The 11,181-nt window shown below is 35.4% G+C and overlaps 1 protein-coding gene across 3 annotated transcripts; it reads right to left on the reverse strand.

Annotated features, from left to right (window-relative positions):
- Positions 1–1,752: 1,752 nt before the first annotated feature.
- Dpit47 (DNA polymerase interacting tpr containing protein of 47kD) lies at positions 1,753–10,158 on the reverse strand. 3 transcript variants are annotated; one of them, XM_019058774.2, is made up of 9 exons: positions 9,886–10,158; positions 9,003–9,179; positions 8,387–8,504; positions 7,580–7,751; positions 6,956–7,148; positions 5,586–5,700; positions 4,586–4,745; positions 3,185–3,346; positions 1,753–2,059 (listed from the first exon to the last, which is right to left on the reverse strand). In XM_019058774.2, exons 2-9 carry the CDS (start codon positions 9,153–9,155, stop codon positions 1,978–1,980), a joined length of 1,155 nt encoding a protein of 384 aa, XP_018914319.2. In that variant the 5' UTR covers positions 9,156–9,179; positions 9,886–10,158; the 3' UTR covers positions 1,753–1,977. The 3 variants fall into 3 exon arrangements, with proteins under 3 accessions (XP_018914319.2, XP_018914320.2, XP_018914318.2); XM_019058775.2 differs by having other exon boundaries at positions 9,003–9,176; positions 9,827–10,158; XM_019058773.2 differs by having other exon boundaries at positions 9,003–9,176; positions 9,886–10,157.
- Positions 10,159–11,181: the final 1,023 nt, after the last annotated feature.

Below are 11,181 nucleotides of genomic sequence, written 5' to 3' on the forward strand. Positions count from 1 at the left end.
TTGAGAGTCGCCTTCATATCGCCGCATAGGCAACAAACTTACCAGGGAGCGCGAATAGTCGTCTATCCAAAGAACACACATTTGAGAGGCTTGGAGGAATAGGCGCGTATGAGAGCAGTTTTTGTTATTTCGAGAGATATGTGTTAGAAGTTTTGAAATCAGTCGGATCCTTGTGGCGGAAAGACAGTTCAAAATGACTTTTTGATGCTTAAATTTTAGAATTTGGGAGCGAATTTTTCACAGAATATGCATTAAGACTAGTTATACTTGAAATCATTCTTAATACCTCGTTATTTAAAAAAAAACTGCACTTATGCACCTTAATTGTATCCAAGCATTTCGTTTATCATTCGCCAGAAACTACGATTGAACTTGCAGAAAATAAGTAGACCTATTGGTAAAGATATTCCACTTGGAAGTCGCCTTCAATCGAGACATATAGGCAACAAGCATACCACAGATCGTACACTCTGTACGAAGAACACGCAATTAAATCACTCCATAAGCGCAGATTGAACCGATAAACATCAATGTGAGCTTATTGGTAGATGTCGTCTATTTGAAGTTAGCCTTCGATTTTGCCACAAAAGCAACAATGCGAGAATTACAAATTTCAGTTTGAATTGGGTAGTTTTTACTTGATTTCTATTTTTTGTTTTGGATCAATTAATTCTTATGGAATAATTGGTCCACTCGTTTTCAATAGATAGGTTGCAAGTACCTACGGTACAGATTTGGGTAACATGGTGATTGATGTTCTATGCAACTTAGCCAGCCAAATTTGGCATTAAAATGGATTTGGATAACATTGGGTGATGATACTTTTCTATAGTTGACCAAATCCGAATTTGAAGGGTAAAAATGTAGAGAAAATCGCTGCTGAACAACGAGAACGAGATATTTGTGGAACCTATTGCTTTAATTTTCCACTTCTCTGCAGCTAACAAAGGGCCAGTAAGGTACTGAAAGTGCCATATAAGAGAGACTCTACATTTTGAGAATTTTCACGGGTCCTTCCAAGAATCTCTCTTGAGGGCTTTGAGGGCAAGGTGCATGAGTGCAGTTTTTACAATTTCAAGAAATACGTGTTTAAGATTTCAAAATTATGGAAATCTTCATGACGGAAAGAAAGTTTGGTCTCTTTTTGAAATCAATATGAAAGCGATACTTCGTGAAACTGAAAAATTTCCGCAAAAAATTACATCATTTGCAAGTTGGCGCAAAATTGCGAGAATTCAGTAGAAATCACAAGAACCTGCTGAAAATCGTACTGCTCGTGAATGCTCGCCAAACTACGCAAAACCGGGCTAAAAAATTAGGAATTTTCCATACCAAAATTTTAGAATCAAACCGAACGCGGGCCAAAATCATATTCTATTATATACACAAAAAACCGGTCTGACCGGTTGTTTTGCTTCATTTTTGTTTCCATCTCCAACTGCACCCTACTGCACCAACGCTAGGAGACATGTGCTGTCTAGTGCGCAATTGTTGCTTCAAGAATTCATGACGGGATGCATCTGAGTTTTTCAGAGGTCACGAATGTCCAGTGCTGCAAGCTTTTTGGCGGCGAAGCATCACTTTTAAGTGCATTTTTCACAAAATGCTCGGTAAAGTTGGAACGCTAGAAATCTTACCAGTCTGACCTACTTCTCAGAGCTCTATCCTACCAATGGTAGAAAATCATGATTTTCAAGAGGATGTATTTTATCTAACTAAAACCTGCACCAATCATCATTGAAATCAAAATAATAAATTTCAACAAAAACAACTTTATTTGACGAGCTTAAAGACCAAAATTTTACAATTTGTTTCTTTAAAAAAATAAAGACCTAGATGCGAGACTTAATTTTTATTACACATAGAATCATGATAGGCAACCAAGATGAAGGCTTGACGTGAGAGAAAAAGATGTCCTCAAAAAATTAATGTGTCGGAAGAGAGGTATGACCCACTACCCCTTCTATTTTAAGAAATTCACTTGCTTAGAAGCCGTTTTTCAGTTAGGCTGCCGTCGACAACAATGATAAAAGCGGGTACTCCTCCGTCCACACGATACCTAGACAGCAAATAAATAAATCTATAAAAAAAGATGAAGTAGAACCAAAGTATCTTAGACTACTTTATCAAAATATTAAAGAATAAAGCCAATACCAGATCTAATTTTTCCGTCTAAAATTGCAGTGCACCCAAAAGAGAAAATCAAAGCATCAAAACAAACGCAAATTAGGACAAAAGAAGGACAGCAGAAAATGGAGAGATTGTGAATGAGGAAAAAGAAAAAAAAAGCTACTGAAAACAACAGAAACATTATTTGTTTCCAGTAATCAGATATAGCCAAGAGAAGACACGAAACACCATTTCCTAAATCATCTCCTGTGTTCTATATTTACTAATAGTTCTGACACTGACCATATGTTCAAGAATCTGCAGGTTTTAGGAAAAACAAAAATAAAATGAATTAGGTACTACAGATGTGATTCTACCTTGCATAATAAACTAACGAAAGGCCCTACTTTCACAAAAAAATTATCCTCCTATATGAGCCTGTAATTTGACTTAGGTTAAAAAATTTGTTGAAGAGCCATGCTCATATAACAAGAAATAACAATTGTGAAGCTGAACTTAAGAGACCGATTAGCTCATGTTCCCTCATTATTGTGCAAAATAATGCTAAGCAGACTCATGTTCTGTTTATTAGTTATTTTAGAGGTACCAAAATCTATGAAGGATGGGAGCACAAAGCCAGGAACAAAGCACACTAGAGAAACACTACTCCATCGTATCAATCTTTATCAATCATACGAACAAAAGTTTTTGGACTGATGGGACATTCTGTTTAAGCACTTTTGAAGAAACTAATTGATACCTCAGAGGAACACATTACTTGCAGCATGGACTTAACCCTCTATGGCATAAATTAATTTTGGATCTCAGATTCTGAGGAAGACAAATGTATGTGCTAGATTGCATAAAGACGTTGAGTGTCAAATTTTTTTCTCGAAATTTCAAACTTTTTGTAATCATTTTTTAAAGAAAACAAATTCATGAAAATTTGCAACATCACGTCCCACAGAGGAATAATTCAATTTTTAAAAAACTAAAAGAAGCGTTGTAACAAATAAGTAACACCATGGCCATAGAAGGTTAAAGGAAAGTTTGTTTGTAGTTTCAACTGACTTACTTTGGATGACTTATGGCTTGATTCAAAGTGCTTTCAGGTGAGACACGGTGAGCATTGTGATCAAAGTCCTCAAAATAAATGCGTATCTTATCAGGTGTGTATTGGCCATTGGTATCCCATTCTGGAGCAGTTTGAAACATTTCTGCAATATGGTCTTCAAACCTAAAACACATAAGATATACAGTGCATAATTGTAACATCTAACTATTTTTAGTGACTCATCGAAGTCCTATGATTTAACCTCACTACTTTTTTCATGAAACTTTTGGCAAAAATTCGGAATCGATAATGAGGTTTTGTGCCTGTTAGCATCATTTTTCATTTCTCACTTTAAAAAATTCTGAAAAATTCAAAATGATGATACTACTGGTCTGATATACTGATAATCCTGATTAAGTTACTTTATGGCAAAAGTAAATTACACCCCATAGTTTAGACACATTTACGAGTTAAAGAATTTAGCCTTAGCAGCTCTGCTATCTTTCTTAGCACGGGGTCTGGCTCTGTCATCTTGCATTAGTAACTATTAATGCCGAACACAGAAGACTTAACATGATAAAATTTCAGAGTCCATTTGTTGAATATTTTCAAAATAAATATGTTGACAGAATTCTTACATAGTGAACAACATTAGGTTGAGTTTATCGATGACAAGCCTTGGCCACTGCAGAGCTAAATTTTTAAACAAGAAAAGTTACATACCCAGGAATTTGGTACATTTTTTGATAATAGATTAATGGTGTGCACTGAAAATTCTTGTTCAGGACTTAATACTTTTTTGTTGTTGAGATATTTCCCTTACAATGAGCATCACTCAACAAACACAGTAAGTTCCAGGGACTAAATAGTTCCTTCGTAAAGAAAGTTTTGTTATAATAGGTGTCGTTATGGAGACTGAGTGCTATAATATGGGTCAAAGAAAACGGAGATGATTGGACTGCCTTTAGCAGAAAGGAATCAAACCAAATCAGCTATTGCCGATTTAATAGGACAATTTAATTTTTTACATGAAAATGGTTGTGCGGATTTTTTCTGCAAATTTCAGTGAATTTTATGCATGGTACAAAGAAAATTTCTTAAAATCTTCAAAAAAATTCGCACAAACGTTCTCTAGTAAAAAATTAAATAAGTCAGTTAAATTTGGCAATAGCTGGTGTGGCTTTTTTCCTCTCTGCTAAATGGGGCCCAATTGAAACTTCTTAGATCAAAATCTAAAAAAATTTCTACAGCACTGTGGTTGCGATGCCTCCATAAGTTGTATGCCTTTCAAGAAATTGTCGCCAATTTCAAATGGGTGACTATTTGGTAACTCAGAGGTAAGTGGATTCGGTGATTCCTAAGGTTACATATTTTCTAACAAAAAAGTAGCTTTATCTGCTAAATACAGTCAAGAGATCTTACCTGGAGTCTTCATGAAACTCTTGAATAAAGTCTGTAGTTCCATATTCGGGGTAAAGGAAAATGACAGGCCATACGAGCCGATCGTTTTCAAAATGAACAGTCTTCTGGACAACCTCTGGGAAACAAGGTTCCAGCTGGCTCATTGACGTAAGACCCTTGGCTGAAAAACAAGGGAGCAAAGGTTGGAGATGATTTCATTCAATTTTTAAAAGAGAGAAAACAGTAATTGCATCAAACAATTTCCTAGCAAGTTAGGGTAGGGTATTCTTTTCTGAAAATGACAATGTGAGAACTTGGTACTAACTCATCTTGGTTGGTACTTTGCCTCATTTTATTAAAGCAATAAATTATGGAAAAAACTTTAATTTTCAACCCAGCACCCCGTGGCCTTTTTCCTGGCACTATATAGCAGCCACCCTCCAGCTCAGCGCTTCACCGTATGTTGACACTGTCTTGCGGCCACACCACACGGCTCTGCCCAAGTGCTCCAGTTCGTTTCAGCCACGCTCCGACTTGTTCCAGTTCTTCACTCTAAAACGGCCATTTTCAGGGCCACCAAGTTTCTCGAGCACCCTCAAACTCATGCAAAGCAACTGAGCACCATGACTGCATTATTTTCTAAGCGCCAAAATGATTAAAGCTTAAAGTTGATCAAGCAAATGACCCTGGAAACTGTAGTCAATCATTCAATTCAAGTCAAATCAAGTAAATTTATCCTGTTGCTCCAACACTTGGTAACTTTGTCCTCAACAGGAGAATGTTTCTAAGCTCTATTAAGCTCAAAAAATGTGTCACTCACGCATATTTCGCACGGAAGCCAAGTTATCTTAGCAATTTTCCATGATCATGAAACAATTTTTTTAAAGTAAAAGAGGAGACCTCACATTGTCTTGTGAGTTTTATGAGAATCTTGAAACTAAAAAAGGATCACTTGGTTCAAAATTGCGCATGCAACAAAATATTTATGCAGTTGAAAAATAAAATTAACATGTTTTCTTACTTTCAGGATATATTTTTATATTTCTCTCATTTATTGCTGCGATTAATTTCTTCTCTGCTGCTTCTTTGCGTTTTCTAAGTACTTCTTCTTTGCGTTTGTCCCTCTCCATTTTTTTCTGCAAAGCAACCAAAAGGAAAAGCAAGGGTATAGGTAATTTGTACATTTCTGGAAGAAATTATGATCGTAAATAAAAATATGAGACCAATGACTAAAACCAAAGTATTCTCATCTTTTGCTGACTTGGACTTTCAATTTCTCTAGGAAAAATTCACAATTTAAAAGCTTTACGATAGCCTATGAGATCGATAATGGAATTACAAAAACGCATACTTAGGTATGCACTGTTGCTGACTTTCTGTAATACATACTTTATTTTCCACATGGAAAACTACTCAACCTCATTTCTTGCAAACTTCGGTGATTTTTTTCTCTATACAAAGATTACTCTGTAAAAATTTGAAGCCATAGTATTGGTTTTGTCTCCTTTTAAAAAATAAAATGGGAGAGGATATTTTGAACCATTGCAATTGAAATATGCAGTTTTGCAGTTTCACCATCAAAATTCGATTGCATCCTACAGTTTAAGACCATTGATAAGATCTCTGTTTTAGAGAGATAATACTGAATTCAGGTGGCAGAACTTTCAATCAGACTCGGCATGTGCTCAGCACTTCGTAAATTTAAGTTTATTGGGTCGTGAACAAAATCTCAGGCTTTTCATCTAATTTTTCCCAATTGTTCCAAAAAAAATTTCGTTCAAACGAAGGTAAAAGGAGATGCTCTCAAATGGCTACAATCTACTCCACATGAGAAAATAAAGGCAATAACAAGAGTTTGAAACTGACTTTCAAACCTACGAACTTTCGAATTTCGATACAGGAATCATTTTGTCAACAAAATTCCAAGGATGTGGCAAAGAGTGCAGGAAGTATCCAATAGAGGTGTGAGAAATGAATGATCTAAAAATTAACTTTGTAGATTGCAGCAACAAATTGGAGCAAATCTTAGAGCACGAGGAAAATATTGGAAGGTAAAACAAAATAATGACCTTCCAGAGTGATGTAAGGTACCGTGCAATTTTTTTGAGGACAAATTTTGTCACAAGGCTGAGAAGCCGCACCAATAGAAACAGTTAATGCTTTGTTAATTTACAATTGCTGAGCCTTTAGATTGCAGGAAATGGTAGGCCTGGCAAACAACTCAAGAAAGTTCTCAAAAAGTGATGAGCTTCATCTTGGATACCAGTAAAATCTTGAGAGAAATTTTTTTTGAAGAAAAAATGGGAACTTGCTAAGAAATTAGGGAATATTGGTAAAAATTTCAAGGAGATAGGGGTATTTGGCCGAGTTGAATATTATGTAAAAACTAACCAGCTCGATTAGCGCTTCCTTATGGAGGGATTTCAAGTCAGGATCATTTGGAGAGAATTTCAGAGCTTTATCACAATATTCTATACATTCTTCAAAGAGAGACATGCGCCGACAGCACTTGGCACAGCGAGTAATGGCTTTGACATAATCAGGTTTCAGTTTTAAAGCTGCTTTACAATCATTATAACTTGACCTGAAAGGAGAAATATGAAGTCCATTATTCAGTTGAAGAGAAAAAGAGATAGTTTCCTACATGTACATTCTATAGGATTGCCACAGAAATTAGAAAATCGAATTCCCTGAAAAAGTATGGTGAAATTCCCTGATATTTGACGATATGCAGGATGGATAAAAATTGCTACTTCCAAATTCAAACACACGATTTTTCTTGTTTGAAGGGTCAACAACATTCTAGAAGTCAAACACATTCTAGAAGTCAAACACATTCTAGAAAGCAAATAAAAAGGAATTTAATTATTTTTCCCTGACACTTTTGTCATTTGCCCTTGTGCGTCTTGTTAAGTTATTTTTGACCAAGACAGCCCTGATTCTATTGGGGTTTTTAAAAATAAATTGAAAAATACAGAATCAGGAATAATTTTTGATATAAGAAGTTATACTAACCTGAAATTTTCGATAAAAAAGTGGGCAGCAGATCTATTGTTGAGTAAAGTTGCATTCAGTTCTTGATCATTGCATTTGTAGTGTAGTCCTTGACTGTAGTTAATTATGGCTTTTTTATACTTTTTGCACTTAAAAAAGAAATCACCTTCTTTTTTGTATGTTGCGGCAAGTTCTAAAATTAACAAAAGGAATATTTTTTTAGTCTAGAGTTTTCTTAACTCAGTCTCTCTGTTAGTTTCTTTAGTATTTCTTGCTGTTCCGATGTATGAGTAAAACTTACTAGAAACACTACACTATTTTGACTGACAATATGTTCAGGTGCTGAATTAAGAAGAGTAAAAGCATAAGCATAAATTAAGACTGTGCTTGCTGGTCGCGATTGATGAAACGCAACAGGACTTGCGGACACAGTTTCAACTTGGGTTTCATTTTCATTTATGTCTCTGCTTTTCTTGTCTTGGCACTTGAAGATGACATAGCCGCAATGGCCATAGTGCTCTTAAATTTAATGAAGTTATACCTTATTTTTCCTGCAAAAGGATTTCTACTACAAAACCTAATAGAGTCGTAATTCATTCACAAAAACTCAATGTAAATAGATATCATTCTTAAATTAGAGTTTCTGATAAGTAGGTATTTCTAATAAGGACTGTCTATGTAGACTATCTATCCATTGCAGCTATAAAGAATCTTTAGTAACGAAGGATGAATGGATGAAACTCAAGTTATAGAAAAATTTCAATGCAATATGCAAGAAAAAAATCATAATAAGAAATGACATGAGAATTAAACGGATGGCACTGTTACCTTCAGGGCTGTTTTCTGATTCATCATACTTTAGTTGTTGAATTCCTTCAACAAGAGGTGATATTTCTGTTGGATTTTCAGGTGGTTTTGACATAAAAAACGGGTGCTTGTCAAATTCCTGAAGAAAAAACAGGGAAGAACCATTGTACTTTGGAGCAAAATATGATATAGGATAATAAAAAGAATCCAACATTCACCGAGCTCAAGTAAATAAATCACCAGGAAGGCGCTTTGAGTTGAAATATTGTATTAGACATTAGAATCAGAACATTTTGAAATTTTCACTTCTTACATTTTAATTTTTTACGTGATGACAGAAAGTTAAAAAAGCACCATCAATTTTCAAGAAAAAAAGGAGTTTAATCAGTAAGAAATAAAATACCTATATATAAATATCATGGAGGGTCAACCTCTTAGCACATTAGAGATTTCTTAACTCATTAATGATGTGAGTTTAAGTCTCCCATTAAGTACTCAATATTTGAGCACCGGAACTCAGGAGCAAGAATACTACAAAAAGCCATGTAGGTAATATTAAAGACAATTTATCTTGGATACAATATTTTATCTTAGGACAACTGGAAAAATATTTTGAAAAAATAAAAATTGGGTATACCTCTTGCCAATTCTCCTCTGTCCATCCTTCGGTATAGGGTTTTCTAGGGCGAGACGCGAGAAACGCATCCAAGTCATCATCCAATTTCTTTGCTAATTCTAGTCTTTCTTCTTCAGTATATTCCTTTTTCTCCTGTGGCAAAGACTGACTCATGGTGTAGTTATTTGATATTTTCTGCTGACAAAACAAGTCTATAAATTGCCTGAAGTTTACATTATTCACTGTACTTACCGAAGTTTAGTAAAAATACACTTTGTTAGCATTCTTTCATTCTTTCCTTACCTACTTAATCTTTCGTTCCAGACAAAGTTGTTGACATGACATCTAGCCATGAGGCTTACTTCTGTAAAGTAGACTTAAGTACTCCTTACAAAGCCACACAGAAAGGAATGTATGCAATACTTTATCAAATACTGAAATAATGTTTCTATAAAGTTCCAAGTTTCACAACAAATGGAAAATCTGCAAGTATGACCGTTTCACAGAGACGGCACAGCCCATGTAGAAAGGCAAGGTAATACTAAGGTTGAGCGCACGTAATTCATACTACAGAACAAACAAAGCTTTTAATTTGAACAGTTGTATTACGGTAGAAATGCTAGAGAAGCAAAGCACTACTCCCCCAACAGCATTGGAGCTCACTCATCGTACATCGAAACAAATATCAGTCTCATATTAGGTCCAAACTAGCACCACTCAGAATTAATACGTGCATTTGGAATCAGATGGAAGTGATGAGTGGTGACATAGATAAAACTAGGATTCTGTCCCAACATACGATGAGCAAGCTCTACTTGGGCTCTTACACAAATGGTGTTACTTACAGGACCAACTCTTCCTCCAAGTCCCTAGGTTGTGAGGTAGACAAATAAAATAATTGTACCTGCTTGAAGGAATGACTGCAAAGAAAATTTAGGGGGAAATTATCCCTTAATGTCACTGGAATGCTCTAGAGACAACTGCGATACGATGCACCTTCGGTTCCTTTCTATAGAGGTGTCAAATATTCCCTTGCAATAAATGTCAAATCGTTGCCGTCAAATCAATTAGATGACAGAAAATATTACTGAACACGAGAAAATTCACTATAGTAAACGATTTATTCATTCATTTACACCTTTTACGCACTTATCTAAGTCTGTCCAAATCCAACGTGGTGATAACGCGGAAAACCAGGAAAACAAAAACAAAAAGGACATAACCTCAATTTTTTGTTTATGTTGTTTATTAGCGACCTCAAGCGGATAATTGAGAAAGTAACAGGTTTTAAAAAAATTGGCGCCAAGTAAATTCAGCGTTCTCTAGCGCAACACCCTCCAGGCCAGAGCTCCTTGCATTTTAAAATTGGAATCTTGGTGTAATAAAAAACGGCAAATCCATCTGAGAGAAATTACTACTCAGTTGAGGTTTTCCGACTGTGCTTAGTTTGAAATCTTTCAGTTTTATGCGGAATTTCTGATGCGCAATAGCTAAGCACTCTTTTGCTATCTTGAGTACTCGGATATTACCTGGTGTTTCATCACTCTCAGTTTTGAATTCAAACTGAACCTGAATGAGGCTGGCAAAGAGCCTTTTTTGAACTCACATCGGACCTCAAGGATCCAGAATCTTTGAATTTGCATGAAGTTTTTTTCTCACTTTTCTGTTCGATGTAATGATACTATTCTTTAGGAATCGATTTGAAATACCTACACATCATTTTTTTCTGGCTAGGCATACATGACGAAAGTATTTTCAGTGAAAGTGCCTTTGAACTAGCAGCTATTTTTAGAGATCGATGACAAAAAAATGTAATGACTATTAGGCGAAGTGCAAGAACCTGCAGCACAACGTAATGTACTGCTTCACACCACAAACTCCTGAACTTCACTACAGTCTCCATTTTGACGTATTTATGTTAAAAGGAACAATGTTGCACACAACATAGTCCGTTTTAGCATAAATACGTCCATTTGATCAGTGGTTTATTGTTGTGACCTAGAATTGTGTATTCTTTTGCGTTGCCACCCTTTCTCCAATCCATTTTCTTGTCATTAAACCACCAATACTATTAGTACTTGCATATGAAAGGGAGCGAGAGGTTCTTTTTCATATTTTCTTTTGTTCATTGTGAGTAACTTTAGTTTGTTAGACAAAATTTTGGTTAGGAGGCATAAAAATCAGTGGTGCCTCAGAAATG

Source organism: Bemisia tabaci, chromosome 5 (genome assembly GCF_918797505.1).
Source record: "Bemisia tabaci chromosome 5, PGI_BMITA_v3".
Taxonomy (NCBI): domain Eukaryota; kingdom Metazoa; phylum Arthropoda; class Insecta; order Hemiptera; family Aleyrodidae; genus Bemisia; species Bemisia tabaci.